Raw genomic sequence first — 25323 nt, forward strand, 5'->3', positions numbered from 1 at the left:
TCAAGGCAAAAAAGGAGTTGGGAGTAAATTTTTTTATTTTTCATGTTTCTTTGGAAAAAACAAAACCTGGGTGTTCATTAAGTTTCTTAAAAGTACATACAAGAATTTTGAGGCAATGTTCATGAATTTATTCACTTACTTGATATTTAGGTGCCCATTATGTGCCACACGCATTTATAGGCCTGGGAGGGAAAGTGGTCTCTGCCCTCTACAAGATACTGTTTCATGTTGGGATAAGCGTTCCAGTGTGACCTAGAACAAAGAAAGCAGTGTGCTTTAGATAGCAGGTTAGAAAGCCTCTGTGAGCAGATGGTGTTTACACAGAGACCAAAGGATCAGAAGGGCTGCAGGAGTGTCCTCCAGACAGGAGTGCAGGTGCTGGTAGCAAGCGGGTTGGCGTGTTGGAGGAAAGGACCTGTGTTGAACAAGGGCCGGTGCAGTAAGAGGGTGTTCAGGGCATTGTTAATACTTGGCAAGATAAATGGCTTTTGTAAAGCTTGAAAATGAACTTCAGCTTCAACCTTTAAAATGAACTTTATGTCAAATCTTTTGAGTAAAGTAATGCCCCAAATCTTAGCCATTTTTATAGGGTTCTGTTCTTATTTCATATATGTGGTACTTTCAATTAACTAAAAAATATTAAAATTAAACTTAGAAGTTTTTCTTAATTTGTATACTTGTTTCCCTAGTTTTTTCCTGTTCATTTTACTGTTTGTAGTTCTTTTCTTAATTCCTTAATTGGCTGATTTCTGGTGGTCTACTGATGTTTAAGAGCAGGAAACGATAAAGTAGATTGGGACATGATTCATAGTAGCCAAAATATGAAAACAATTTACATGTCCATCAGCTGACAAATGGATAAACAAAATATGGTTTGTTCATTCAATGAAATATTATTCAGCCATTAAAAGGAAAGGTGTTCTGATTCATAGTCATTGATGAACTTTGAAAACATTGTGCTGCTGAAAGAAGTCAGGTGCAGAAGGTCAGGTTTTATGATTCTGTCCATGTGTTGCCCAGAAAAGCAGGTTCATAGGGACAAAAAGCAGATGAGTAGTTGTCAGGGAGTGGGTGGGTGAAGGGATTGAGACTATAATAGGTATAGGATATTGGGGAGAATGGTTGAAATTATTAGACCAACAATTTTTATGGTGTCAAGATAACCTTGTTTAGTTTATGTGTGTGTGTGTGTGTGTGTGTGTATATATATATATATATATATATATATATATATTTTTTTTTTTTTTTTTTTTTTTTTTTTAGTTGTCATTGGATTTTACTTATTTACTTATATGCAGTGCTGAGAATTGAACCCAGTGCCTCATGCATGTGAGGCAAGTGCTCTACCACTGAGCCACAACCCAGCCCAGCATTGTTTAGTTTTAATTTTTAGTTTTTCTAATAAGTCAAGGCTGTGGCATCAACCCCAGTTCCTGGACCAGGGGTCATCACCCTTATTCTGGTATACTTGTTATAACTTTACTTGCACCTTGCTAATGGAATACTGTAGCGAGTATAGACTTAATTAATTAACTAGGGATTGAATGCAGAGAATAATGTATACTAGGTGAGTGCTCTGCCACTAAGCTACATCCCCGGCCCAAGTACTGACTCTTTTTTTTACAAAACATTGGTATCCTATTTAGAATCTAAAGTGTAGTGTTTGATTATCCAGTTATATGCCCTAGTACAGGTGGAATATAATGATATTAATGTAGATTTATCCCTCAACACAAAGGTCAGGAGCAAATTCAGTTTTTAGAGATGTGAATCTTTTCTATACTGATATGGTTAAAAGAAGTATTTGTTTTAATTATTGCACTTAAACCATAAAAGTATTAATTAGATAAATGCACACTATGTGAGCAGGGATTAGTTTTATTTCTTTTTTAAATTTTTTTTGTAGCCAATTGTGCAAATACTCTTTTACATTAAAAGTTAGGTTGCTGACTGTCTGCGGTTCTTTACTGTCACCTCTGTGTGAATATAGTGTGGTTGTGGCCAGTTGGGTAGAGGGAGCAGGCAGGAAGGGAATGTTCTGGTGCATCAGCTTTGCTTTTCAGTGGTTTAATCAGAGAGATGGCTCTGGCTCTTTAGCCAGTCAGATTGTAATTTGTTTTGAGAAGAAAATGAAACAACATATGATAAGTGACATTGAGAGGCTGCTGTTGAAAACTGGCTGAGAACCAGAAGAGGTAGGAGAGGATTGGGATGTCAAGAAAACAGCACTTTGAGATAGGATCTAAGGTATGTATGAAGAGGGAGATTAAGTATGAAGCCTTACAGGGGATTTCATTTTGAGTTCTTTAAGAAGGTGTTGGAAGATTTTTCACTGGTGGGTGTTTGGACTGGAGAGTAGAAATAGACACCAGTTTACATATTGTTGCATGTCACTCTTGTTGCTGGGTAGAGAATAATGTGTAGAAAGGCAGGTAGAAGTATAGCAACCCAGAGATATATGCTGGTGGTTTGATTTGGGTGGTAGCTGTGGGAAGGTAGAGGAAATAAGGTATTGGGGATAGACTTTGGAGAGATACTGTCATGACTTGCTGATGGAGTGGATGTGGGAGTTGAAAAGAGGATGATTAAAAAAAATTAAGACTGAAACTTTCCCAGAAACTCATTAATAATGCCAAAGGAATCTGAACCACGTGTACACACAGATAGTTGTATATGTTTAAGAATGTGTTAAAGAGACAAGTTCCAATAATAATAATATCTGCCATAGGTGCACATAAAAAGAACCAGAAAGATTTAAGATGAAAGTATGGAAAAAGATACAAAAGACAAACATGAACCAAAGAAAGCCCGAATTGCTTTGCAGTCCAAGCCAATTTTAACATGGACACACTGGAAGGGACAAAGAAAGTAGATACCAAGGAGGGATCAGAAACCCAGGAGCTCACCTCAGTGGTGAACAAGTGTGTCTCAAGGTGTACAAGCAGCATTTGACAGGATAGTTGCAGGTCTGAACAGCGCTCCACCTGGTGTTCAATAAGATGAAGAAAAACAGCAGTGAATAATTGGAAGACACACTTCTGATCATTTCTAGATGGTCTACATAGAAATCCCAATAAAATCAATAGTTGAGCACAAGATTGATGTATAAAAAGGTTAGTGTCCCTTTATGGCTCCAATAAGCAGTTAGAAAATATGGAAGAAAACATCATATACAATAGTAACTGAAGCTGCAGACCTGTTAGGAATTATCCTAATAGTAAATACACAAGCCATTTATGGAGAACACTTTAAGACTCTGATTTTGAAAATCATAATGGAAGATAGTTCATCCTTTATTTAGCTGTATTCATGAATGAGATGTTTTCCCATTATAGAGAGATGACTTCTTTCTGAATTAATAAAAAGTTTGGTCAAGTCGGGATCAAGACTTTGATCAAAACTAAAATAAGAAAATTTGTTCAAGTTAAAATCCAAAACCAGGCATGGTGGCTCACGCCTGTAATCCCTGTGGCACGGGAGGCTGAGTCACAAAGATCACAAGTTCAAAGCCAACCTCAGCAACTTAGCAAGATCCTAAGCAACTGAGTGAGACCCTGTCTCAAAATAAAACATAAAAAGGGCTAGGGATGTGCCTCAGTGGTTAAGCAACCTTGGGTTCAATTCCAGATTTAAAAAAAAAAAAAAATCCAAATTAAAACCAAAAAATTAGTTCAAGTTAAAATTCAAGCAAAAGGGCTGGGCTTGTGGTTCAGTGGTAGAGCTCTTGCCTGGCATGTGTGAGGTACTGGATTCAGTTCTCACCACCACATATAAATAAGTGAATTAAAATAAAGGTCCATCAACAACTAAAAATATTTTTAAAAAATTCAAGCAAAAATATTTTGAGTTAAACTTACTTTAAATATTTTAAATTAAAATGTTTACTTAAATGTTTTAAGGGAGAGTGAAATCTACTAATATAATTACTTCAGTTTGTTATTGCCATGTGTCTCAAGTTAAGCTGCCTGCCCCAGCACAAATTCTTTTTCACTTTCCCCTGAACAAAATGTAAACTAATGCCAGAAAGCAGAAAGAGAAAGGTGTTGGATACCTTTCTTACTGTAAGGCGTAGGCTTTTTTTTTTTTTTTTTTTTTTTTAACTTTGTGTCTGTGAAAGTACGGAGGAGTTTTATAGAAAGAAAAAAGTGAAATAAAGTCAGATGAGAAAGCAAAATGGAAAGAGAAGCATAATAGGTGGTGGTGGAGGTGAACTTGCCTCATCTAATATAAAGATAGTTTAAAGCCATACTAATAGACAAATAAGAGAGTGGCACAAGAGCAGTTGAGACCCATGGCTCCTAAGCATGAATCCCTCACATTGATTATCATCTAGGATGAGATGAATAGGGAACCACAGGTCACTGGGGAAGGGTACATGGGTGGTTCTGAGAAAGCTGACCCACTCCATTGGGAAAAAATAGGCTGGATCTGTACCTTCTGGCCCAGAAACTTCAGTTAATATACCCATAGTGGTCCTCATTCATGATGTCAGTTTTAGCTACCCGTGACAGACAACCATGGTCCAAAAATATTATATGGAAAATCCCAGAAGTAAACAATACTGCCCCTTCCCTGGTAACACGATTAAGTCCAGCTCCAAATGTGAGTCATCCTTTTGTCCCATGTGTCCATGATGAATGTACTATCTGCTAGTCACTTAGCAGACACCTTGCTCTCCAGATTGACCTGCAGCATCACAGTGCTTGTGTTCAAATAACCCTTATCAAAGCACAAGAAGAGTGGTGCTGATAATTTGGCTATGCCAAAGAGAAACCATAAATTGATTCCTTTAAAAAAGAGGAGTTCTGAGTTTGTTTGTTTGTTGGGTTGTTTTTTGTTGTTGTTGTTGTTGTTTTGGTGATGCTGGGGATCAAACCCAGGGCCTTTTGCATGCAAGGCAAACACTCTACCAACTGAGCTATATTGCCAGCTCCTGAAGTTCTGAATCTTTATTTGGAGTTTGATATGTGCTCTTTGAGGCATCCACTGGGAGTCACAGATAAGGGGGAATTGTTACATATTTGAAATGTAACTCTTCTGCTGATAGAAAAAACTGTCAGCCTGTTTCACCAAGATGGCATTGAAAGCTAAGAAGAAAGCTCCTGCCCCTCCCAAAGCTGAAGCCAGAGCAAGGGCTTTCAAGACCCAAAAGAATGTGCTGAAAGGTATCCACAACCATGCAAAGAAAGTCTGCACATGACCACTTTCCAGTGGCCCTAGGCACTGGTTCAGGAGGCAGCCCGGGTAGCCTTGAAAAAGTGCCCAGGAGAAACATACTTGACCACTGGGCCATCGCTGTGAAGGGGAGAGAAGATAACAGCACATGAGGGTTCCTTGTGGACATCAAGGCCTACAAGCCAGATAGGCTATAAAGAAGTTTCGTGAGGTTGATGTGGCCCAGGAGAACACTTGATCAGTCCTGATGAAAGAGGAAAATATCAGAAAAACTAAGTTCACCATAAAACTCTAAGAAGCATTAAACCACAAAATGAGATGATGAAGGATTTAACTCTGTCCAAGACTTATGTTTTCAGTGAAGGACCTCATATTCAAAGTTGACTGATGAAGAGAGTTAAAACATTACAAAATTCACAAGGTCCTAAGAGCTGGAAATTTTAATAGGACTTAACAGGTTAGCAGAAAAATAGAAGTCAGTAGAAGATGTATAACAGAAAGCCAGTTTGCAGAAGGGAAGTGCAAGTGATGATAGGTGTTATGACATATTAGCTCACACTAAGAAGGAAATTGAAGACACAGTGGTGAGCAGCAGTTTGTGATCTTTTTTAGTCTAGCAGTCTTTACTCCTAGGTTTACCCATCAGAGGATCATGTGCACACATCCATCCATCCATAAGAATTTGTTGGTCTTGGGATTTTCTCTCATGAGATTGTTTATGCAATCAGACCCAGTTAAGAGAATGGATGAATAAAATGTAGTTTTGTACTAGGGAATATTATGCAATTGTTGATACCAAGAGAGACTTTGAAATATTGATTGGAAAAGAAAGCTTATTTGTAATACAATACTATTTTAGGTAAACCACACCCACTCTCTACACAGACACACACACACACACACACACACACACACACTGGATTTTTCAGTGATACTATACCAAATACAGGATTGTGGGTGCCTGAGGTACAAGATGTGATGGAATTAGAATATAGGAAAAGTCAAAGGAGCCTTATATACTAATGGAAGTGCATCATGAACTGAAGATTTGGATTAACTCCACGTGAGATCAAGGGGGAGGAAAAATAACAGCAAGAGAGTAAGCATTGAATTTGGTGAATGGCAAATTTGGTGGAGTAATGATTAAGAAAGAAGTTGGTATAAAAGTAGTAAACAGAAAGATGTTTTGCTAACCTATGCAATGACGACAAAAAAAGTCACGCTACATGGTGATTAGAAGATAAGGAAGCTTTTCTTGTGTGTGTGTGTTAGCTAAAGCTTCATTATTAATGGGAGTGAGCAGTAGGTAGAAATCGATATGAGAAATGGATGACTCCATAATAGAGTTTGAGTTCTAAAGAGGAGGAGAGAGATCGAGAAGGCGAGTTAATGAGTTTGCAGGTTTGTGATGATGGCATGGGTTTGAATGTCAGTTGCTTTGTCTGTTTTGGGTTTTGTTGTCTTCTGTCTCCTGAAAGGCAAGGGTGACTTTGGGTACTGTGAGCCAAGCCAGTGCTGCAGGAACTCCTTTTCCCCAGTGAAACAACTATTTTCATGTAATTTTTTTTTCCTCAAGAAAACTTCCTTAGAAACACAAACATCTCATTATAACCAAAATACTTAGTGTGTGTGGAAATACTTTCATCAGATCATATTATTACAATAGTTTCTCTGTGAAAAGTTAAATTATTAGGAACACTGTTTGCTAGAATGATCCTTTCTTTTTTTAAATTAATTTTTTAGAAATTATACATGACAGCAGAATGCATTATAATTCTTATCACACATATATAGAGCACAATTTTTCATATCTCTGGTTGTATATAAAGTATATTCACACCAATTCGTGTCTTCATACCTGTACTTTGGATAATAATATCCATCACATTCCACCATCATTTCTAACTCCATGCCCCCTCCCTTCCCTTCCCACCCCTCTGCCCTATCTAGAGTTTATCTATTCCTCCCATGCTCCCCCTGCTTACCCCATTATGAATCAGCCTCTTCATATCACAGAAAACATTCGACATTTGGGTTTTGGGACTGGCTAACTTCACTCAGCATTATCTTCTCTAACTCTCTCCATTTACCTGCAAATGCCATGATTTTATTCTCTTCTATTGCTGAGTTATATTCCATTGTGTATATGTCACTTTTTTAAATCCATTCATCCACTGAAGGGCATCTAGTTTGGTTCCACAGTTTAGCTATTGTGAATTATGCTGCTGTAAACATTGAGTGGCTGTGTTCCTGTAGTGTGCTGTTTTTAAGTCCTTTGGGTATAGACTGAGGAAAGGGATATAGCTGGGTCAATTGGTGGTTCCATTCTGAATTTTCCAAGAAATCTCCATACTGCTCTCCATATTGGCTGTACCAATTTGCAGGCCCACCAGCAGTATATGAGTGTACCTTTTTCCAAACCCACAGGCTCACCAACACTTCTTATTGTCTTCATAATAGCTTCCATTCTGACTGGAGGGAGATGAAATCTTAAGAGTAGTTTTGATTTGCATTTCTCTAATTGCTAGCTAGAATGATCCTTTTTGTGTAGTTATTAGACAGGGGGGACTCAGACCTCCTTTGAGAAAAAAGCCTACCTAGGTCTCCATCTTCCCACACTGAGAAAGGAAGGAGCAGGGTGTTCTTTGTTCATTTCCAGTGCTTTGTAAGGTTGGTACATCATTACCACTCCTTTCATATTTGTAAAGCCACTGAATGTCAGTTTCTGTTCAGTGTATTCTAAATGTTCTTATATTCAGGGAGCTTGATTTTTGTGTGTGATTCTTTTCATCCTCTGAACTTGGTGAATTGTGGAATTGGGATTACATCCACCTTGGTAACACTCTGGTGGACCACGGCATCCACTTGTTTGACTTTCAGCTGTTACTTGGCTTAAAAAGATTAGCTCTTGCCTTTCACTATTTTTAAATTTCCTAGATTCAAATAGGTTATGAAAAAGAAAAAGAACCAAATGGGTCATAAAACTAACTGCATCAAATACACAAGCCAGTGACTTATATATTATGTTGAGTATATTAATTAGGATTTCTTACCTAGCTAAGTTTCTCTGTGATGTCTGCAGAAGTTCAGTAATCATTGGTGGGCTATCATAACTTGTGGAGTTCATGTAGAAGTTCATATTAGGCCCAAATAATTTCAAAATAAAACTGTCTGCCCTCTTTCCTCCAGGGTGGGAACTAGCTAGGATCTTCTGGGCAGTCTTAGGCACATCTCATGTTCTCTAGGATAAGCAGTGATGAAGTTTTACTGGCTCAATCTTTTTTTCTTTGTTGTACACACTAGGATGCTATTGTGGTGTACTGTATAAATTTACCCTTTTAGAGTGTTCAGTTGAGTGATTTTGGTAAATCTGCAGAGTCAGTCAACCATCACCACAATCCAGTTTTAGAATATTTCTGTAGCCCTGTGACAATCCCTTATGTCTTTTGCAGTCACTTCCCATTCCTAGGACTAGCCCCAGGCAGAGACTGATCTTCTTCATCTGTAGATTTGCCTTTTCTGGACATGTCACCTCACAGGACTAGGCAGTACATTAGTCTCTTGCGTCTGGCTCCTCTCGCTTACCCATGTTGAAGTGTCTATTATATAGTATTTCATGGTCTTATTGCCAAATGAGATTCTGTTGTCATTGTATGGACGTACTTCACTCGTTTATCCATTCACCAGTTGGTGACATTTGGGTTGTTTCCAGGTTTTGGTGATTGTGAATAGTGCTGGGAGCAAGTGATGCATTTTTGAATATGATTCCAGTACGTGTAGTACCATGGGGTGTTCTAGCTGTGAATTGGGTGGTACAGGCTGACTGTGGCCCACAGTTCTACCTTATTAGAAGATGATGCACATTCAGTTCCTATCCCATACCCTGTCCCTATTGTCATTGTGGGTTTGAGTTTACTAACTTGGGTGCAGAAGCAGCTGACCATCAATAGTTTTGTTGTTGTTTGTTTGTTTGTGTGGTTCTGGGGAATGAACCCAACAGTTTGTGCATACAAGGCAATCATTGTTATCAACTGAGATATATCCCTAGCCCAACCATCAATAGTTTTTTATGTTAAATTTTATTAGAGGAACTGTGACCAGTTATAGATTTAAATACTCAGGACTATAATGTTATATTTAGATAAAATTTTTCTTTCGGCCTAAACAATTTGTTTTCAAACAGTTGAAATATAGAATGACTTATTTGTACTTGTAGTCTTATAAATTGAGGTTTGGGAGGAGTCTTCTTTCTCTGAAGATCCTCAAGAGCATTTCTGAGTTTGGGGCTTCAGCAAATTGGGAGAGGGATACAGACCGATTTAGAAACTGGTGAGATGATATAGTGGTGAGAAATCCCAAAGATGTCATAAATCTAGGTCCTTTGGCCTTGAGCACGCTACCAGTGCTGTCTAGCAGAGCTTTATTGTTTCTGCAGTATACAATGCAGTGACCACAGGTGGCTGTCAAGAACTCTAATGTGGCTAGTTCCTGAGAAGAGGAATTTTTAATTTTAGAATTTTCACTAACATAAGTGTAAATAGACACATTTCGGCTAACAGCTGCTGAATTGGGCAGGGGAGTGTTAGACAATTTCATTAAGCTGCCACAGTTTACTTTTTAGGTTGTCCCTTAGTTTATTTTTGCTAACTTTGGGAAATTGTGCTGTTTTGGCGTGATTTTCCACAATATTTTTGCATTCTTAGTTTTCTTTTTTCTTTTATTGCTATATATAGGTGGCACAGGAATGGATCAGCTCTCCAAATAAAGAAAATTTCTATCAGTTGCATTTACGAAAATTTCCAGCTGATTATAAGAAAAACTGGGAATTTGTGGGTAAGTTTCTTCTTATGTAACTTGAGTATATGATACAGTAATTAGAGATTTCCATATAAGAAAAGACATTATTGTTGTTTGAGTTTTCTGGGACATAGTTTTGCAACCTCTTACGACAATATGTGAAGTTTTAGTTAATGAGTAATAGGACAGTTATGAATATAAAATTCATGAGTTTCTCTTTCCCACTGTGTAATTAGAATACTGCAGGCTAAAGTATCAGTGGAAGCTGTGGATGGGAGGGAGAGTGTGAGAAAAGGCTTAAGTGAGGGTGTGACAGTAGCTGCCTATACATTCTAAGTAAGTGTTCCTGGTGTCTGTAGTCTTGGTTCATACTTGGTTTGACCCCATCTGGCTTTGATGCTTAGTTACAAAAACGAACCAAACATCAGAACTCCTTAAAATAAATCGCATTAGTATGCACAAGACTCTGGGTTTGATCCCTAACACCTGAATAAATAAATAAGTTGCATCACTCCTCTTTATCTTCCCCGCCATGCAAATCCCATCCTACTCCATAGGTCCACTTAGGAAAAATGAGCACATGTGACTATTTGGGGAAATGGTAATATACATTCCTTGTAGGCCATTTAAGAAATATCAGCAAGCAGTAACATCACCCCCATATAGCTCCTATCATGAGAGATATTTCCATTAACTTTTTTTAGGGGGCAGGTACTGAGAATTGAACTCAGAGGTACTTAACCACTGAACACATACTCAGCCTTTTAAAATATTTTATTTAGAGACAGGGTCTCACTGAGTTGCTGAGGCTGGTTTTAAACTCACAATCCTTCTGCCTCAGCCTTCTGAGCCACTGGTATTACAGTTGTGTGCCACCAAACCTGGCTCTATTAACATTTTGGTACTTATCTTATTGCAAACTTTATCCTTTTCCTGATTAAGAGTATGCACATTAAATCATTGTACTTACTTCACAACAGTTTTCATTCATTATTCAGCAAATACAGACTTATTGACCTGATAGAAGACGAATCTAGTACAGGATGCTTAGCTATGAAGAAAACATAAAATTCCTGCCTTCAGGAAGGTTACACACACACACACACACACACACACACACACACCTTTTTTTTTTTTTTTTCTTGGAGGGTCGTTGTGTACTGGGGATTTAACTCAATGGTGCTTTTCCACTGCGCTACATCCCCAGCCCTTTCTTTCTTTCTTTAAATATATTTTTAATTTATTTATTTGTTTATGTGGTGCTGAGGATCGAACCTCACACATACTAAGCAAGCACTCTGCCACTGAACTACAACCCAATCCCTTTTTTTATTTTTAGTTTTTAAATGTTTTATTTATTTATTTATTTATTTATTTATTTATTTATTTAGGTTGTTTTTACATTGGTGGGAATTAAACCCAGGGCCTGCACATCTAGGCAAACACTCTACTACTGAGCTCTACCCTGGTCCCCTTTTTTTTTTTATTTTTTGAGACAGGGTTTCATTAAGTTGCTGAGGCTGGTCTCGAGCTTGCCATCTTTTTGCCTCAGGCTCCCAAGTGCCTGGGATTATGGACATGTGCCACTGTGCCCAAGGAAGCTCATATTTGACATATTTTCATTTAATATATTGTAAGTATCTTTAGTGTTATAAAATAATAGCAATAGTATATTTAGTAGTCATAGTTATTCCATTGTGAGCATATTCATCAACCAGTCATTCCTACTTAGACTTATCTATCTTATGTATCATTTTTCTTCCTTTTTTTTTTTTAAATTTTTTTGTAGTTGGAGATGGACAGAATACCTTTATTTTATTTAATTGTATGTGGTGCTGAGGATCGAACTCAGTGCTAGGCAAGTGTTCTCCACTGAGCTACAGCCTCAGCCCTTGTGTATCATTTTTTACTATTTTAAACAGTAAATGAATCTCTTTGCTCAGTCAGACCATATGCACATTTAAGACTTCTGATTCATATTGTCTTGGCTACTGAAAGGAATACCACTTTCACTTCCAATGGTAGGATGTACATTTTTCACATTTGTTAACTTGACACTTTATGTGTGAAAAATGTATATCATTTAAGGTTGTATTTCTGTTACCAAACATCTACTTGGTTATTTGTGTTCTTGGGAATAGTTCTGCCTATTTATGGCCTTTTCTACTTTTTCTTATATTAGGGTATTATTTTTCTCTTCACTTGTAGCTCTCATTGCAGTTATTTTCTTCAGGGTCATTGTATGCTCCATTTTGTCTTGCTGTTTTGGAGGCATAGATAATTTTTATTTTTATGTATTCAAAACTACCATATTTATTTCTTTATAGTTTTATTATGTATCTAGGTGCAATAACCACAAAGCATAAAGCCATTTAAATATAAGTCCCCCCTCCCTGCAACAAACATCTGTTTTATATCTCTCTGTAAATTGGTACAGACTCCTAGCAGTGCATTCAGCTTGCTGGGGAGGTCCTGACTGGAATGCAGAGGGCTGGGGCACAGCCTGTTTTAGCATCTACTCACTGTTAGAACAAAGAGACCGGGCCAGACGCAAACTTCACAAATCAGCTCAGCCTTTATTCAGGAACAGGACTACACCTATGGGAATGGATCCACTTTCCTGTGGAAGATGAGCCACCAGACAAAGGAGGGGACTGGTTTTATATAGGTTGTGGGTGATGTAGTGAGTGTGCCAGTCTGGGCACTCAGGAATTTGAGTCCTTAGCTGGGGGTCAGTGAAGTTGTCTTGAAAAGATTAGTATCGCTTCTAGGTTGGATAACACTCTGTCTCCCCACCTGTGGCCAGTGTCTGGGAATGATTTATCTTGAAAGAGAAGAAAGTCATCATTGTATGGCTTTCTTTTCTATTTTTTTTTCCAAGGCCTCACTATTTTGGGGTTTTTTATTCTCCATATCCAGTGGGGTTGTTTTCACCATTTTTTGCTTCTAGTTTGTCTAAATTTTTGTCTCAATCCTGGGGACTGATTTTTTTCCCTTCCACTTGGAAGACAGAACTGTGAAAATGTTTACCATTTGTGCCACCCAAAGCCCACCCTTGGGAAATTTGTGTTCTTTCTCTTCACACCTGGAGGGAAAAACGGAAACAAAGGTTATTATTTCCTGGGCTATATTTTTTCTCCCCTTATTCTAGCCAGCACAGCCAGAAGCAATGGGGGGATCCAGCTGTCAGCCCTCCTGGAGTTGGCTCTATTGTCTTCAAATTCCTGGGGTAACTTTTACAAACCTCTTCTACACTAGATAACTTCGTAGCTTACCCAGGCACCAGCCAAAAGTTTGTAATACCCACCTACATCCTCCCTTTTTCCCAAACACTGCTTTTGGTGAGTCAGGGTTGTTCTGGTGAATTCTACTTCTGACCCCAACACTGGTGGGAATGGGGAGTCTCTGACAACCCCTCTGCTGTGTTGGATGATTTACTAAGAGGAGTCATGACACTGACCATATAGTCATATTCATGGCTATGATTTTTAATCATGAAAGAAAGCAACAGAAAAGGGAGGGGGCGTGCTAGATCGAGTCTAGAAGAAATCAGTATCCTACGAGTTCCCTTCTAGTGAAGTCACAAAGAATGGGCTGTATTCTCTCAGCAATCCATTGCAACAACATACAAGAAATGTTTCTACTAGAAAAGCTCATTAGAGACTTAAGCCCAAGGTAAGTATGTACCAAATATACCAAAGTTCTAGTCTTTAGGAAAAACAGTGTTTGATATGAGACTATTATTTTCATAAAAAAGTTAGACATAGTAAGCCATTTTTTCCCAGGGAATGATGAGAATTGTCCCGAGACCCAAGTTCCCAGGCACCAGCCAAGGGCAGTCTTGCAAGCAGGCCTTTCAAAAGGTAGCAGGTGCACTATACTCTTCTTCTGCACAGCATTGATGAATAACGGCATTTTTGCTGAGTCTATAGCCAGAAGTGGATCATGGAGTATGAGTCTGCATAAGTCCAACTTTAGGAGATAACACCAAGCCTTTTGTATAAAATTAAATCCCATCAGCAGTGCACAAGAAGTAATATTATTCTGTCTTTGCCAGAACTTTGGTACTGGTTTTGTTACAGTTTTAGCTATTACGATGGGAGTTCAGAGTTGACCCTTGAGTTTATTGTGAAGCTGAATGCATCTGTGGAAGAGCACCTATTGGGATTGGGGTCTCTTGTTCCTTTTCTGTGACTTGTCTTTTTTTTTTTTTTTTTTTTTTTCAGGTTTGGAGTTTTGTTTTGTTGTTTTTTTAAGTTGTTGATGGACCTTTATTGATTTATATGCAGTGCTGAGAATCAAACTTAGTGCCTTACACATGCTAGGCAAGCACTGTACCACTGAGCCACAACCCTAGCCCCATGATCTTTTTCTTATTGGTGTTGGAAATAAGTTATTCTCCCACTTTGGCTTATTTTTTAATCTTTCAGTGATGTGACAAAAATTCTTATTCTTTTTTTTTTTTAATATTTATTTCTTAGGTGTAGATGGACTCAACACAGTGCCTTTATTTTTATGTGGTGCTGAGGATCGAACCTGGGTCCCGCCGGTGCTAGGCAAGCACTCTACCACTGAGCCACAATCCCAGCCCCTTTTTTATTCTTAACATAATAAGTTTATCAATTTTTTTCTTTTATGGTTAGTGTTCCATGTCCCATTTCTTATTATGAAGATTAAGAAACTTTTCTCTGCTGCAGATTATAATCTAATAACTTTATATAATCACAATCAGCTGACTACAGCTTGCCCATCTCCCTACCCTGTGTTTTGTTTTTGTATTGCCCTAAAGTAAGGTCTTTGCATTTTTAAATAACTGTGAAGAGGAGAATATACAATAGATAGCATATATGGCTCCAAGCCCGGAAAAGTTTCTTGTTATTTCCAAGTGGCATTCTAATTCAGTAATATTTGCTGAGAGACCATCCTGTTATCCTGCATTGCTGGGTTTATCATATTTATCTAGTGTCCATTTGATGCAAGAGTGTGTTTCTTAAATCATATCACATTGCTTACTTAATCTAGCTTCATAAGAAATTCCATTCTTCCACAGAGGACTTCTTAACTTGTTGTACTTTTGAGTGCTTCCGCTGTTCTTGGCCTTTGCATTTTGATGTGAATTTTAGAGGGAAAAAAGTGGAAATTTGGAAGAATTGATCCCTTTACAATAATTATTTCATTTCTGGCATGTATTTTGAACTATTTAGGTTTAATTTTTTCAGTGGAGAGGTTTGTTTGTGGAACATGATACAGGCAAGGCAAGTGCTCTACCCCTGAACCGCCCCCAGACCTGTGGAGAGGTTTCGTATAACAGCTTATTTTTTGGGTAACTATGCAGTGAATATATCTAAAAATACATATTATTTAAAAACTTAAGACTTCTTTAAAAAAAGTCTAAAAAGTTAATAGTAATTCTTTAATCCATATTCAGATTTCCATTATTCTCATTAGTAACCAATTTTTTTAAGCTTATTGAATAAATTTGCAGATTACTTCCATTAAGTGACATTGTTAATAGGTCTTTTTAAAACTGTAATTCTTTCATTTTTTTCCCCTCTTGAATTTGTTTAAAACATTGTGTCATTGTCTCTATATAGAGTTAATCACCATCTGGATTTTATTGATTATATTCACTTGGTGGTATTTAGAATGTTCCTCTGTCCTCTATTATTTCCTATAAATCAAGGTTTGACATACATGGTTGATGAGATTCAGGTTTAATTTCTGTGATTTCTTTGTAGTAGTGGTATGTTCCTCTGACAGCAGGTGCATGATGTCTAGCTTCTTTTTTTTTTTTGGTAATATTTGCATCTGTTGATGCTTAAAGACCAGATTCATTAACTCTCAAAAGTCAAAATAATGATATTTTTAATTTTATAATTTTTTCCTTAACTGAAATACTTATATGGAGAGAAATTTCTATATATCTGTTTGGTTACTCAGCAATATAGTTTATAAAGGAAAGGAAGAAAAAATACTTAATTCCTGACCAATTTTCAAAATAATGAATTGATTCACCACTCTAGTAAGCTCAAAGATTCATGTATAGCTCTAAGTATAATTGTATTTTAACCCATTACAACTGATTTCATTGGACCCTAAATTTTCTTCTTGCTTCTACCTGCACCACACAATTATAAAAGGGCCCCTTTCCCTTCTTTTGTTTCATTTAAATCATATCTACTTTCGAGTCCTTAGCTTCTCTGTTGTGAACAGATTTCTATCAGGCTGTCTCTAGTATTTAACGTAGTCTTAGTCTTCAGACCATGGATTTCAAGCTGCCTTAGGCTGATGGACTGTCCTTTTAGTCACTTGTTTTCGCCCGTGTATCCTGGCTCACTGCAAGGATGGGAAGTGAGTGGAGAGCTGAATAATCATTTGCTGGGATTTGGTAGTTTTACATTTATCATTTACAGAAAATTTGAAGTTTGGGCACTGCTTATCTTCACATATTATAGAGCATGACTTGCATCTTCATTTTTTTTTCTTGTTGCTAGCAGTGATTCATAACAGGTTTTGGTGCAGAAGATATTTAGTGTAATATTCAAAATATATTTTTGGTTATCAAAACTGGGGTCAAGGGTTGGAGTTCATACATTAAGAAATCCTCTACTGTTTTGGGAGGAAGTATTACGAGAGGCTGAGCTAGGAGGCTCCATTGCTTTCGGCTACTTCTGGTATTTTTGCATCTGCTTATGGAAGGCACTTTTACAGAAGTATAATTTACTTCCAAAAAATAGACTCTTTTTTGAAGTGAAATTCACATAATTAAATTGTAAGACAATGCAAAACTGGTGATCCAACCACTTTTAAGTATTCCGTTTGGTGATGTTGAGTATAACTTTTTTTTTTTTCTTTTAAACCCGTGCTGGGCATTGAACCCAGGTCCTCACACAGGCTAGACCAGTGGACTACCACTGAGCTCTTCCCCCAGCCCTTCATTCTTTTATGGCTGGATAATATTTCATTGTATGGTTATATACCATAATTTGTTCATCTCTTCAGTGTGGACATTTGAGCTATTGTGAACACTTGTGCACATTTCAAAAGTTTGACACATGTATACATTTAAATATTCACTGACTCAGTTAAAATACATAGAGCATTTCTGTCATCCTCAAAAGTTTCCATGTTTCTCTGTGGTTGTTCTTCTCTTTTCCTGTCCCTTTTAGTCACTGGCCTGTTTTCTGTCACTGTCATTGTACCTTTTCTAGAATTTTATATAAATAGAATTCTACAGTATGTAGTTATTTATGTCTTGCTACTTTTATTTAATGCTTTTAAGATTTTTTTCTTCACATTGAATGTACCAATAGTTGTTCCTTTTCGCTGTTCGCATTCCATTGTTTGTGTATTTATCACAGTGGTGTATCCGTTTACTAGTTTGATTGACCTTTGAGTTCTAACCTGTGGCTGTTATGAATAAAGTGGCTATGAATGTTTATGTACAGATCTGCATGGAGACAGGTTTTATATTCTCTGTGATAACTACCTGGGAGTGGGATTGTTACGTAGTACAATGAGTAGGTCAAACTTTATAAGGAGCTACTGAACTGTTTTCAGAGTGGTTGAGTCCTTGAACAGTGCCACCAGCAGTGTGTGGGCACTGCAGTCCCTCCACTACCTTGTCAGCACTGTTGGTGCTTTTAATTTTGGTGATTCCAGTGTGTAGTTCTGTGCCATTGTGGCTTCAGTTTGTTTCAGGAAATTAATGATGTTGCTGGGTATGGTGGCGCACACTTGTAAACCCAGTGGTTGGGGAGGCTGAGGCAGGAAGATTGAAAATTCAAAGCCAGCTCTAGCAACTTAGGAGGCCCTGTCTCAAAATAAAATAATAAAAGGCTGGGAATGTGGCTCAGTGGTTAAGCACCCCTGGGTTCAATCCCTGGTACTAAAATAAAAAGAATGATGTTGAGTGACTTTTCTTGACTTAATGGCCATTTCTGTGTCCCCTTCTGGTTTTTCTTGTGTTTTTAGTTGGCTGGCTTGTTCTTTTTTTTTTTTTTTTTTTTTTTGAGTTGAAGAAGTTTTATATATTTTTATATATTTTTTATACATTCTGAAGTAAGTGTTTATCAGATGATATGTTGTAAATATGTCTTCCTGGTCTGTGGATTATCTTGATTTTTCTTAACAGTGTCTTAAAAAGCAAAAGTTTAAATTTTGAGGGCATCATTTTATCGATTTTTTCTTGTTTGGTTTGTGGTTTTGGTGTCCTTAGAAATGGTTCCTGGGGTTGGGTTGTGGCTCAGTGGTAGAGTGCTCGCTTAGCACGTGAGAGGCGCTGGGTTCAATCCTCAGCACCACGTAAAAATAAGTAAATTAAATAAAGGTATTGTATCCATCTGCAACTAAAAACAAAATATTTTAAAAAAGAAGAAAGAAATGGTTTCCTAACTCAGGATCACAACAGTTTTCTTCAAATTTTATAATTTTAGCTTTCATGTTTATGTTGATACCCAGTGGTTTAGTTTGCTTGTTTTCAGTTGTGTAATCCCATTTTTAAATGCATTTTAATTATACAGAATAATGGGTTTCATTGTGTCTGTCATATATATACTTTGACCATATCCACCTTGAGTTTATTTGTGTACATTATACAATGCAAGGTTGGGAACCCCCCAACCCTTTTAAATCACATTATCAGTTTCAGTGATATTTGTTGAAAAGTTTATTCCTTCCTGGTCTTGTGTCAGAATCTCACTTGACCTTGAGTGCGGGTATATTTTTGACACTGTTCTCTTCATCTGTATATGTACCTTACACCAGCACTGCACTCTTGATTATTATACCATAAAAAAAGTATTGAAGGACTGGGAATGTGGCTCAGTGACAGAGTGCTCACCTCGCACATGTGAGGTACTGGTTTCGATCCTCAGCACCACATAAAAATAAATAAACAAAATAAAGATTGCATCCATGTGTAACTAAAAATATATATTTTTAAAAAGTATTGAAATCTAATTTCAATAATGACTTAAGCCTTCCAGTTCTGCTGTTTTTAAAAAGAAGGTTCTTTGCAGGGTGAGATGGTGCATGCCTGTAATCACAGTGACTCAAGAGGCTGATGTAAAAAGGATCACAGGTTCAAGCCCAGCCCCATCAACTTAGCAAGACCCTGTCTCAAAATAAAAAGGACTGGGGATGTAACTTAGTAATTAAATGTCCCAGATTTAATCCTCAGTACCACCCACACTCAGAAGTTTTTTTTTTCATTATAGATTCTGGAATCCGTATGAGACTTTGTATAAAAATCCTTGCTATTTTGACAGGGGCTGTTGTGGGCTTACAGATTTACATGGGGAGAAATGGCATTTTAACAGTATCAAGTCTGTTTATTTTGCAGTAACAGAGATTGAACCCAGGGGCATTTTTCCACTGAGCTACACCCCCAGCCCTTTTTATTTTATTTTGAGACAAGGTCTCACTAAGTGGTTGATGCTGTATTTGAATTTGGGATCCTCCTGCCTCACTCTCCTGAGTAGCAGGGATCACAGGTGTGTGCCACTGCCCCCATCCAGTATCAAATCTTTAATCTTCATATATTTCCCCCCACCTTTTTTTGGCTATCTTTGATTTCTCTCATCAGAGTTTTATATTTTTCAGGGTATAGTTCAAATATTTTATTGGAATTATGCCAAATTTGTTGATTAGTAATCTAGTCTACCTAGTCCTAATACTTAGTTCTTTAAATCAGTGCGTTATTGCTGGATTCAACAATTGACGCTGAATTTTCTTATTTCATTGCTTGCTCTGTTTTCTCAATCTCGTTTAGTTTGCAGTTATTCTTTCTCCCTTATTTAGAATACCATTAATAGGTTTAAGAGAAGTTCTTTTGTGTATTTGAGTCTGTTTCTGAATTTTGTTCTGAGGTTTTGAAAGTGGGGAACAAACAAGAGCATTTTTTAAAATTAAAATGCCAGAATAAACCTCAGATAGATGAAATATATTAGTTACTTCAATTTTGGTGTGTATGTATGTGGTGCTGGGGTTTGAACCCAGAGCCTTGTGCATGTGAGGCAAGCACTCTACCAACTGAGCTATATCCCAGACCCGAATCAGTTATTTCTTAATATTGACTTTGTAGATGGTTCCCTCCTCTCTCCTTTTGCACTGGGGATTGGACCCATAGTCTAAGCATGCCAGGCAGTTGTTCTGCCACTGAGTGACACCCCAGCCCTTTTTATTTTTTATTTTGAGACAGGGTCTCTGTAAGTTGCCCAGGCTGACCTGGAGCTTGTGATCCTGCTGCCTCAGTCTCCCAAGAAGTTGGGATTATATGTGTGCACCACCCTACCCAGCTAGTAGTCATTTTTAAGAAAAATTTTTTAATATTATTAATTGATGTTTTTAATTTCTTATAGGATTAGATGACCATTTTAAAGTATATACAAAGTCTACTAGGGCTGTGCACTTTGGAACTTAACACAAAGGTTTAATTTTGTTACTCTTATTTAAAATAATGCTATTTAGAGTCACATAAATGCCAGTTTCTTATTGTTTTGTAGTTTATCTGGAAGAATGTGAACTGGCTAAACAGCTTCATCCAAAGGAAAATGATTTGGTGTTTTTGGTTCCTGAGAGACTAAATGGAGAGAAAAAAGATACAGAGAGAAACTGCTTGTACGATCTCCAGGAATATCACTGTGGTTATGTCCATAAATTCCGCCGAACTTCAGTTGGTAAGCAGATGATAAGGCAGTGTGAGAAGTCTGTGGATACAAGCTCATCTTATTCCTAACTAACTCATGCTTTCCCAGCCCTGTATTTGCTGCCTATTTGTCAAATAGGTACTTGGTATTGCCAGAGTTCCTTGTCAGAGTTTTTCTAGATTCAGTACCCTATATTTATTGGTATAGCTTTCTGATTTAAAAGCTTGCTTTTTCAGTATCCTCCTCTTTTCATGTCTTTATCTGTAAATTATGTTTGTTATTACACAGATCATTTGTAACCATCTGTTTGTTGTATCTTGAGTTACATTCCAGACTTGGTTTTTGACTAATTACTGATAGGAAGACTAAACATGAAACTCATTGAAAGGTGGCTTGAGGAATATACTCTTTCCATCATTCTTTGTCTATTATATGAGAAGGACTTCTTTACCAAAAATAATGCAGGCTTGGATTTGAATTTTACAAATACCTCTAATATATCAATGTGCCTCATGCACATTTATAAACTTCTCCAAAGCCCTGTAAGTCAGTAGGAATTACTCCTTGTTCAGTAGGAAACCATGGCTCAGCAATATTAAGTAACTGCCAAGATTGTTGTCAGCATCAAGTGGGTCAGTCCAGAATTGAAATGTAACCTTTTTTCCCCCCATGAGATATAGGTTTCTCACTTTGTTGTCCTGGCTGGTCTCAAACTGTTCCTTGGGCTCAAACGATCCTCCTGCCTCCACCTCCCAGGTTTTAAGGGCCACAAACATATTCCACGATATCTAAACTTGAAACCTCCTTTTGTTGGACTTCAGAATCCACATTCTTTATTTTATGCCAAGCTGCCTTTTTAACATCTGCAACTTGAATATGAAGAGAAGAACATGATTTCTTTATTTCTTCTCCTTCTTCCATTGAATCTTTTTTTAAAAATATATATTCTTTTTTTATTATATATTCTTTTAGTTGTTGATGGATTTTTTTTTTTTAAGTGAGAGAGAGAATTTTTTAAATATTTATTTTTCAGTTTTCGGTGGACACACTTCTTTATTTTTTTTTTTTATGTGGTGCTGAGGATCGAATCCAATGCCGTGTGCATGCCAGGCGAGCACACTACCGCTTGAGCCACATCCCCAGCCCATTGATGGATCTTTATTTTGTTTATTTATATGCAGTACTGAGAATCAAACCCAGTGCCCCAGCCCATTGTATCTTAAAAAGTAGCAATAAGCTTGCCTTCTTAGACTATACGACAGATATCCCATGTTCATTAGTATGACCAGAGCTTAATTCTTTGTGTAGAGGTTATTTAGGAGAGTAGCTGCAGATAAGGCATAGTGGCACACACCTGTAATTCCAGCAAATTATTGGGAGTTTGAGGCAGAAGGATCTCAAGTTTGCGGCCAGCCTCAGCAATTTAATGAGGCCCTAAGCAACTTAGGTGGACACAACTTCTTTCTTTTTTTTTTTATAGCGAGACCCTGTCTCAAAATATAAAAAGATTTGGAAATGTGACTCCCCTGGATTCAATCCCCAGTACAAAAAAAAAAAAAAAAAGTTGTAGGACTTTATTTTTCTAAGAAGATCTCCTTCCCTGAATTCCTCACAGATAAAACTTTCTGGCTTCTCCATCTGGAGAAAGGTTAAGTGTTTCAAACCTATTAAGCCAAGATGAACGCCTGGTTTCTGCCGGTCATCTGCTCTTCCTTTGTTCTGTCCTAAACCATTCTTCCATTTGCTCAGGCCAAGAGCCTTGGGCTCATTCATGGTCCATTCTTCCTCTCATACTGTATTTAATTCATCAGCAGATCCCATTGACTCTTTCTCTGCAGTGTATCCAAAATCTGGTCCTCACTTCTACATTCTGGTCCAAACTGCCAGTAGTTTTTCCTAGACTGCTGCAGTAGGAAGTGCTGCAACTTGTAAGTGGATTTTGGTGTTTGCTCCTTGCAGCTTATTCCTTGTAAGAGCAATTCTTTTTAATATGTGAGTTGCAGGTCATGTTACTTCTCCACACAAAGCCAGCCTGTGGCTTTCTGCCTTATTCTGAATAGTGTTCAGTCATCACTATGGTCTGTGGGTCCTATTTTATGTTGTAGCTCTTCTAGCAGTTTTCTCCCTTCTTTTCCTTCTAGCCATGTCTCTAAAATACTTGCGACACATCTGTGCCTGGTGACCTTAGTTGGTGGCTGTCCACCAGTTACTCTCTTCCTCCCTGCTAACAGTGCGGCTTACTCCCTTACTTCAAGTCTGGGCCCAGGACCCTCCAGCATGAAGGCCTTCCCTGACCAGCCTGTGCCCTTCCTCTTCCCTTTCTCATCCCCTTTTCTCTTTCTAGTACTTATAACCACAGAGTGTTTATTTGGTATCTGCTCCCTTGTCTAGAAAATAAGTCTCTGGCGAGAGAAGCACATTGCCTGGTTCTTAGGAAGCATTGAGTAAATATTTATTGAGTGAATTATTCAAATATTATATCATACAGAGACATGGGGAATATCTAATTCTGAATTAGGTATTCTGAATTCACTGGTAACTGAATTTTGCTTTTTCTCCTTCTTGATAATAGTGCGTAACGGGAAATCGGAGTGTTCCCTTTGCATCCAGACTCAAGATAACCTGCCAGCCAACCTGAATGACCTTATGAAATGCATTGTAATCAGTTCTCTGGTAACTACACAAAGGAAGTTGAAAGCCATGTCTCTGCTGAGTGGTCGGAACCAACTAGCCAGAGCCATTCTGTCTCCAAACCCTATGGACTTTTGTACGACAGATTTACCAACTATGACGTCTGAGAGAATTGTGAGTGCTGATTGTATACCAGGGAAGGTCAGGCACTATTATGTCGGAATGTTAAAATGTCATGTTTGTAGCTGCTTGTGTACTTTTGTGTGTCTACAAGATGTGCTCACTATGTGTATGCAGTAGGTTTGGTGTTTAGTTTTCTTCAGGATTGCAACATGTGTAATTAGGCCGCTTACTCCAGGGAAGGTACAGGACAATAAAGAGTCAGCATCCTACCGAAAGGTTTAGTAGGTGACCAGAATTCAAGAGGAGTCGTCTCAGGTTTCGTGGACTGAGCTTTGCCTTTGAATGATTGATAGTACTGTTGCAGATGCAAAGATGAAATGCACACGTGTTTTCCACCAAAGAGCAGTGTATAGATTCCAGAAAATCAACAAAGAAAGGCAAAAGGAAGCTAATAATATTGAACCCCTCAATGTATGGAGCATTATTTCAATCAGTTCTCACCTTTCAGAGAACCCTGGACTTCATTGATAGGTTGAGACTCAGAGAGTTTAGGAGTTCAGTGAACTAGCTTGAAAATAAAACTAAAATTTAGTCTCAGACCTGACCCTGAAATCCATGTTTTTTCTACTACATCACATTATGTAAAGAAAGAAATTGTCATGGAATATTTCTACTATTCAAGGAGAGAATTCACTAAATGGGAAAAAAAATAGAATAAAAGTATGGAAAATAGAAAAATATAAATTGGTAAATGAAATTTATTGCGATTATTTCTGTAAGAATTACAAATTAAAAATACACTTGTACTTGTAAGTAGGTTGAAGACTACAAGTGCTAATTAGTAATTAGCAACTAATTAGCTTTCTTTCCAGTAGTTAAAGTGGTTTTTGGATTTAAGGTCACTTTAGGATCTTGCCTAGCTCCAACCAAAGCTTTTGTGTAGCACAGATTGGAAGAAATTGAAAAGTTTTCCATTACCTTTCTCATACATCACTACAGGGGAGGAAAAAAAACAGCTCATTCCCACAACTGTCTTTTTCTACAGATTGCCTACTTAAGAGATTTCAATGAAGACCAAAAGAAAGCAATAGAAACTGCATATGCCATGGTGAAACAGTCACCGTCAGTTGCCAAAATCTGTCTGATTCATGGGCCACCTGGCACAGGAAAATCAAAAACTATTGTTGGCCTCCTTTACCGATTATTGACAGAGGTAGGTCTGGGGAGGACACTGGTGCTATTAACTGGTGTGTTATTTTACTTTTCTTGAAAACTGACATATAAATAAGTATTAAAATATCTTTTCCCCTTGTTTTTTGATTTGTTTGCAGTGCTAGGGTGTGTATTTTTGATGACTCTGTAGAACTATATCAGGAAGGGGTGGCAGAGGGAGGAAAGAAGTCAGAAGGGCATTGTCTTATGTGAAGCAAGACCTGAGAACTAGAGGATGTTCTTCAGGCTTCATTTTAGGCCACATGTGACACCAGGAAACCATTTTAAAATGTGTTCCTGAACTACGTGTTGGTTGTACTGAATAGTGATTAATGTAAGTGGATGGTATGTACAGTAAGGTGCATAGCAGTTAGGATAAAATTTTATGGCAATGATTTTAATATCAATGTAAGATGTAGATGCTTTTACTTATTTTTAACTATTATGGGAGCTTTTGAACATACATGGAAATAGAGAAAAACCTTAAAACCTTGTAATAGAGCTCATCAGATTTTGTGTGTGTGTCTGTCTGTGTGTTTGGTTTGTGGCAAATTGTAGAACCAGAGGAAGGGGCATTCAGATGAAAACTCCAATGCCAAAATCAAACAGAACCGTGTACTTGTGTGTGCACCTTCTAATGCAGCTGTTGATGAGCTCATGAAAAAGATCATCCTCGAGTTCAAAGAAAAATGCAAAGACAAGAAGAATCCTTTGGGTATGATAATCGTATGGGTTT

General features: G+C 37.6%; 1 protein-coding gene and 1 non-coding gene across 6 annotated transcripts in view; one reads left to right on the plus strand and one right to left on the minus strand.

The window, feature by feature from the left end:
- Setx (senataxin) overlaps positions 1-25323 on the plus strand; it is a 91821-nt gene that overhangs the window by 33182 nt on the left and 33316 nt on the right. For 4 of the 5 annotated variants that reach the window (XM_076845200.2, XM_076845198.2, XM_076845196.2 and 1 more), the window contains exons 11-15: positions 9909-10008; positions 20478-20651; positions 23194-23426; positions 24421-24588; positions 25146-25302. In XM_076845200.2, the coding sequence (XP_076701315.1) occupies positions 9909-10008; positions 20478-20651; positions 23194-23426; positions 24421-24588; positions 25146-25302 (832 nt within the window). The remainder of the gene's footprint in view (positions 1-9908; positions 10009-20477; positions 20652-23193; positions 23427-24420; positions 24589-25145; positions 25303-25323) is intronic. The other variant, XM_076845201.2, reaches the window with a different exon arrangement.
- Trnaa-ugc (transfer RNA alanine (anticodon UGC)) lies at positions 4856-4928 on the minus strand. The gene has a single exon. It is a non-coding gene; the product is annotated as a tRNA-Ala (tRNA).

The sequence above is a fragment of the Callospermophilus lateralis genome, chromosome 2, assembly GCF_048772815.1.
Source record: "Callospermophilus lateralis isolate mCalLat2 chromosome 2, mCalLat2.hap1, whole genome shotgun sequence".
Classification (NCBI taxonomy): Eukaryota; Metazoa; Chordata; class Mammalia; order Rodentia; family Sciuridae; genus Callospermophilus; species Callospermophilus lateralis.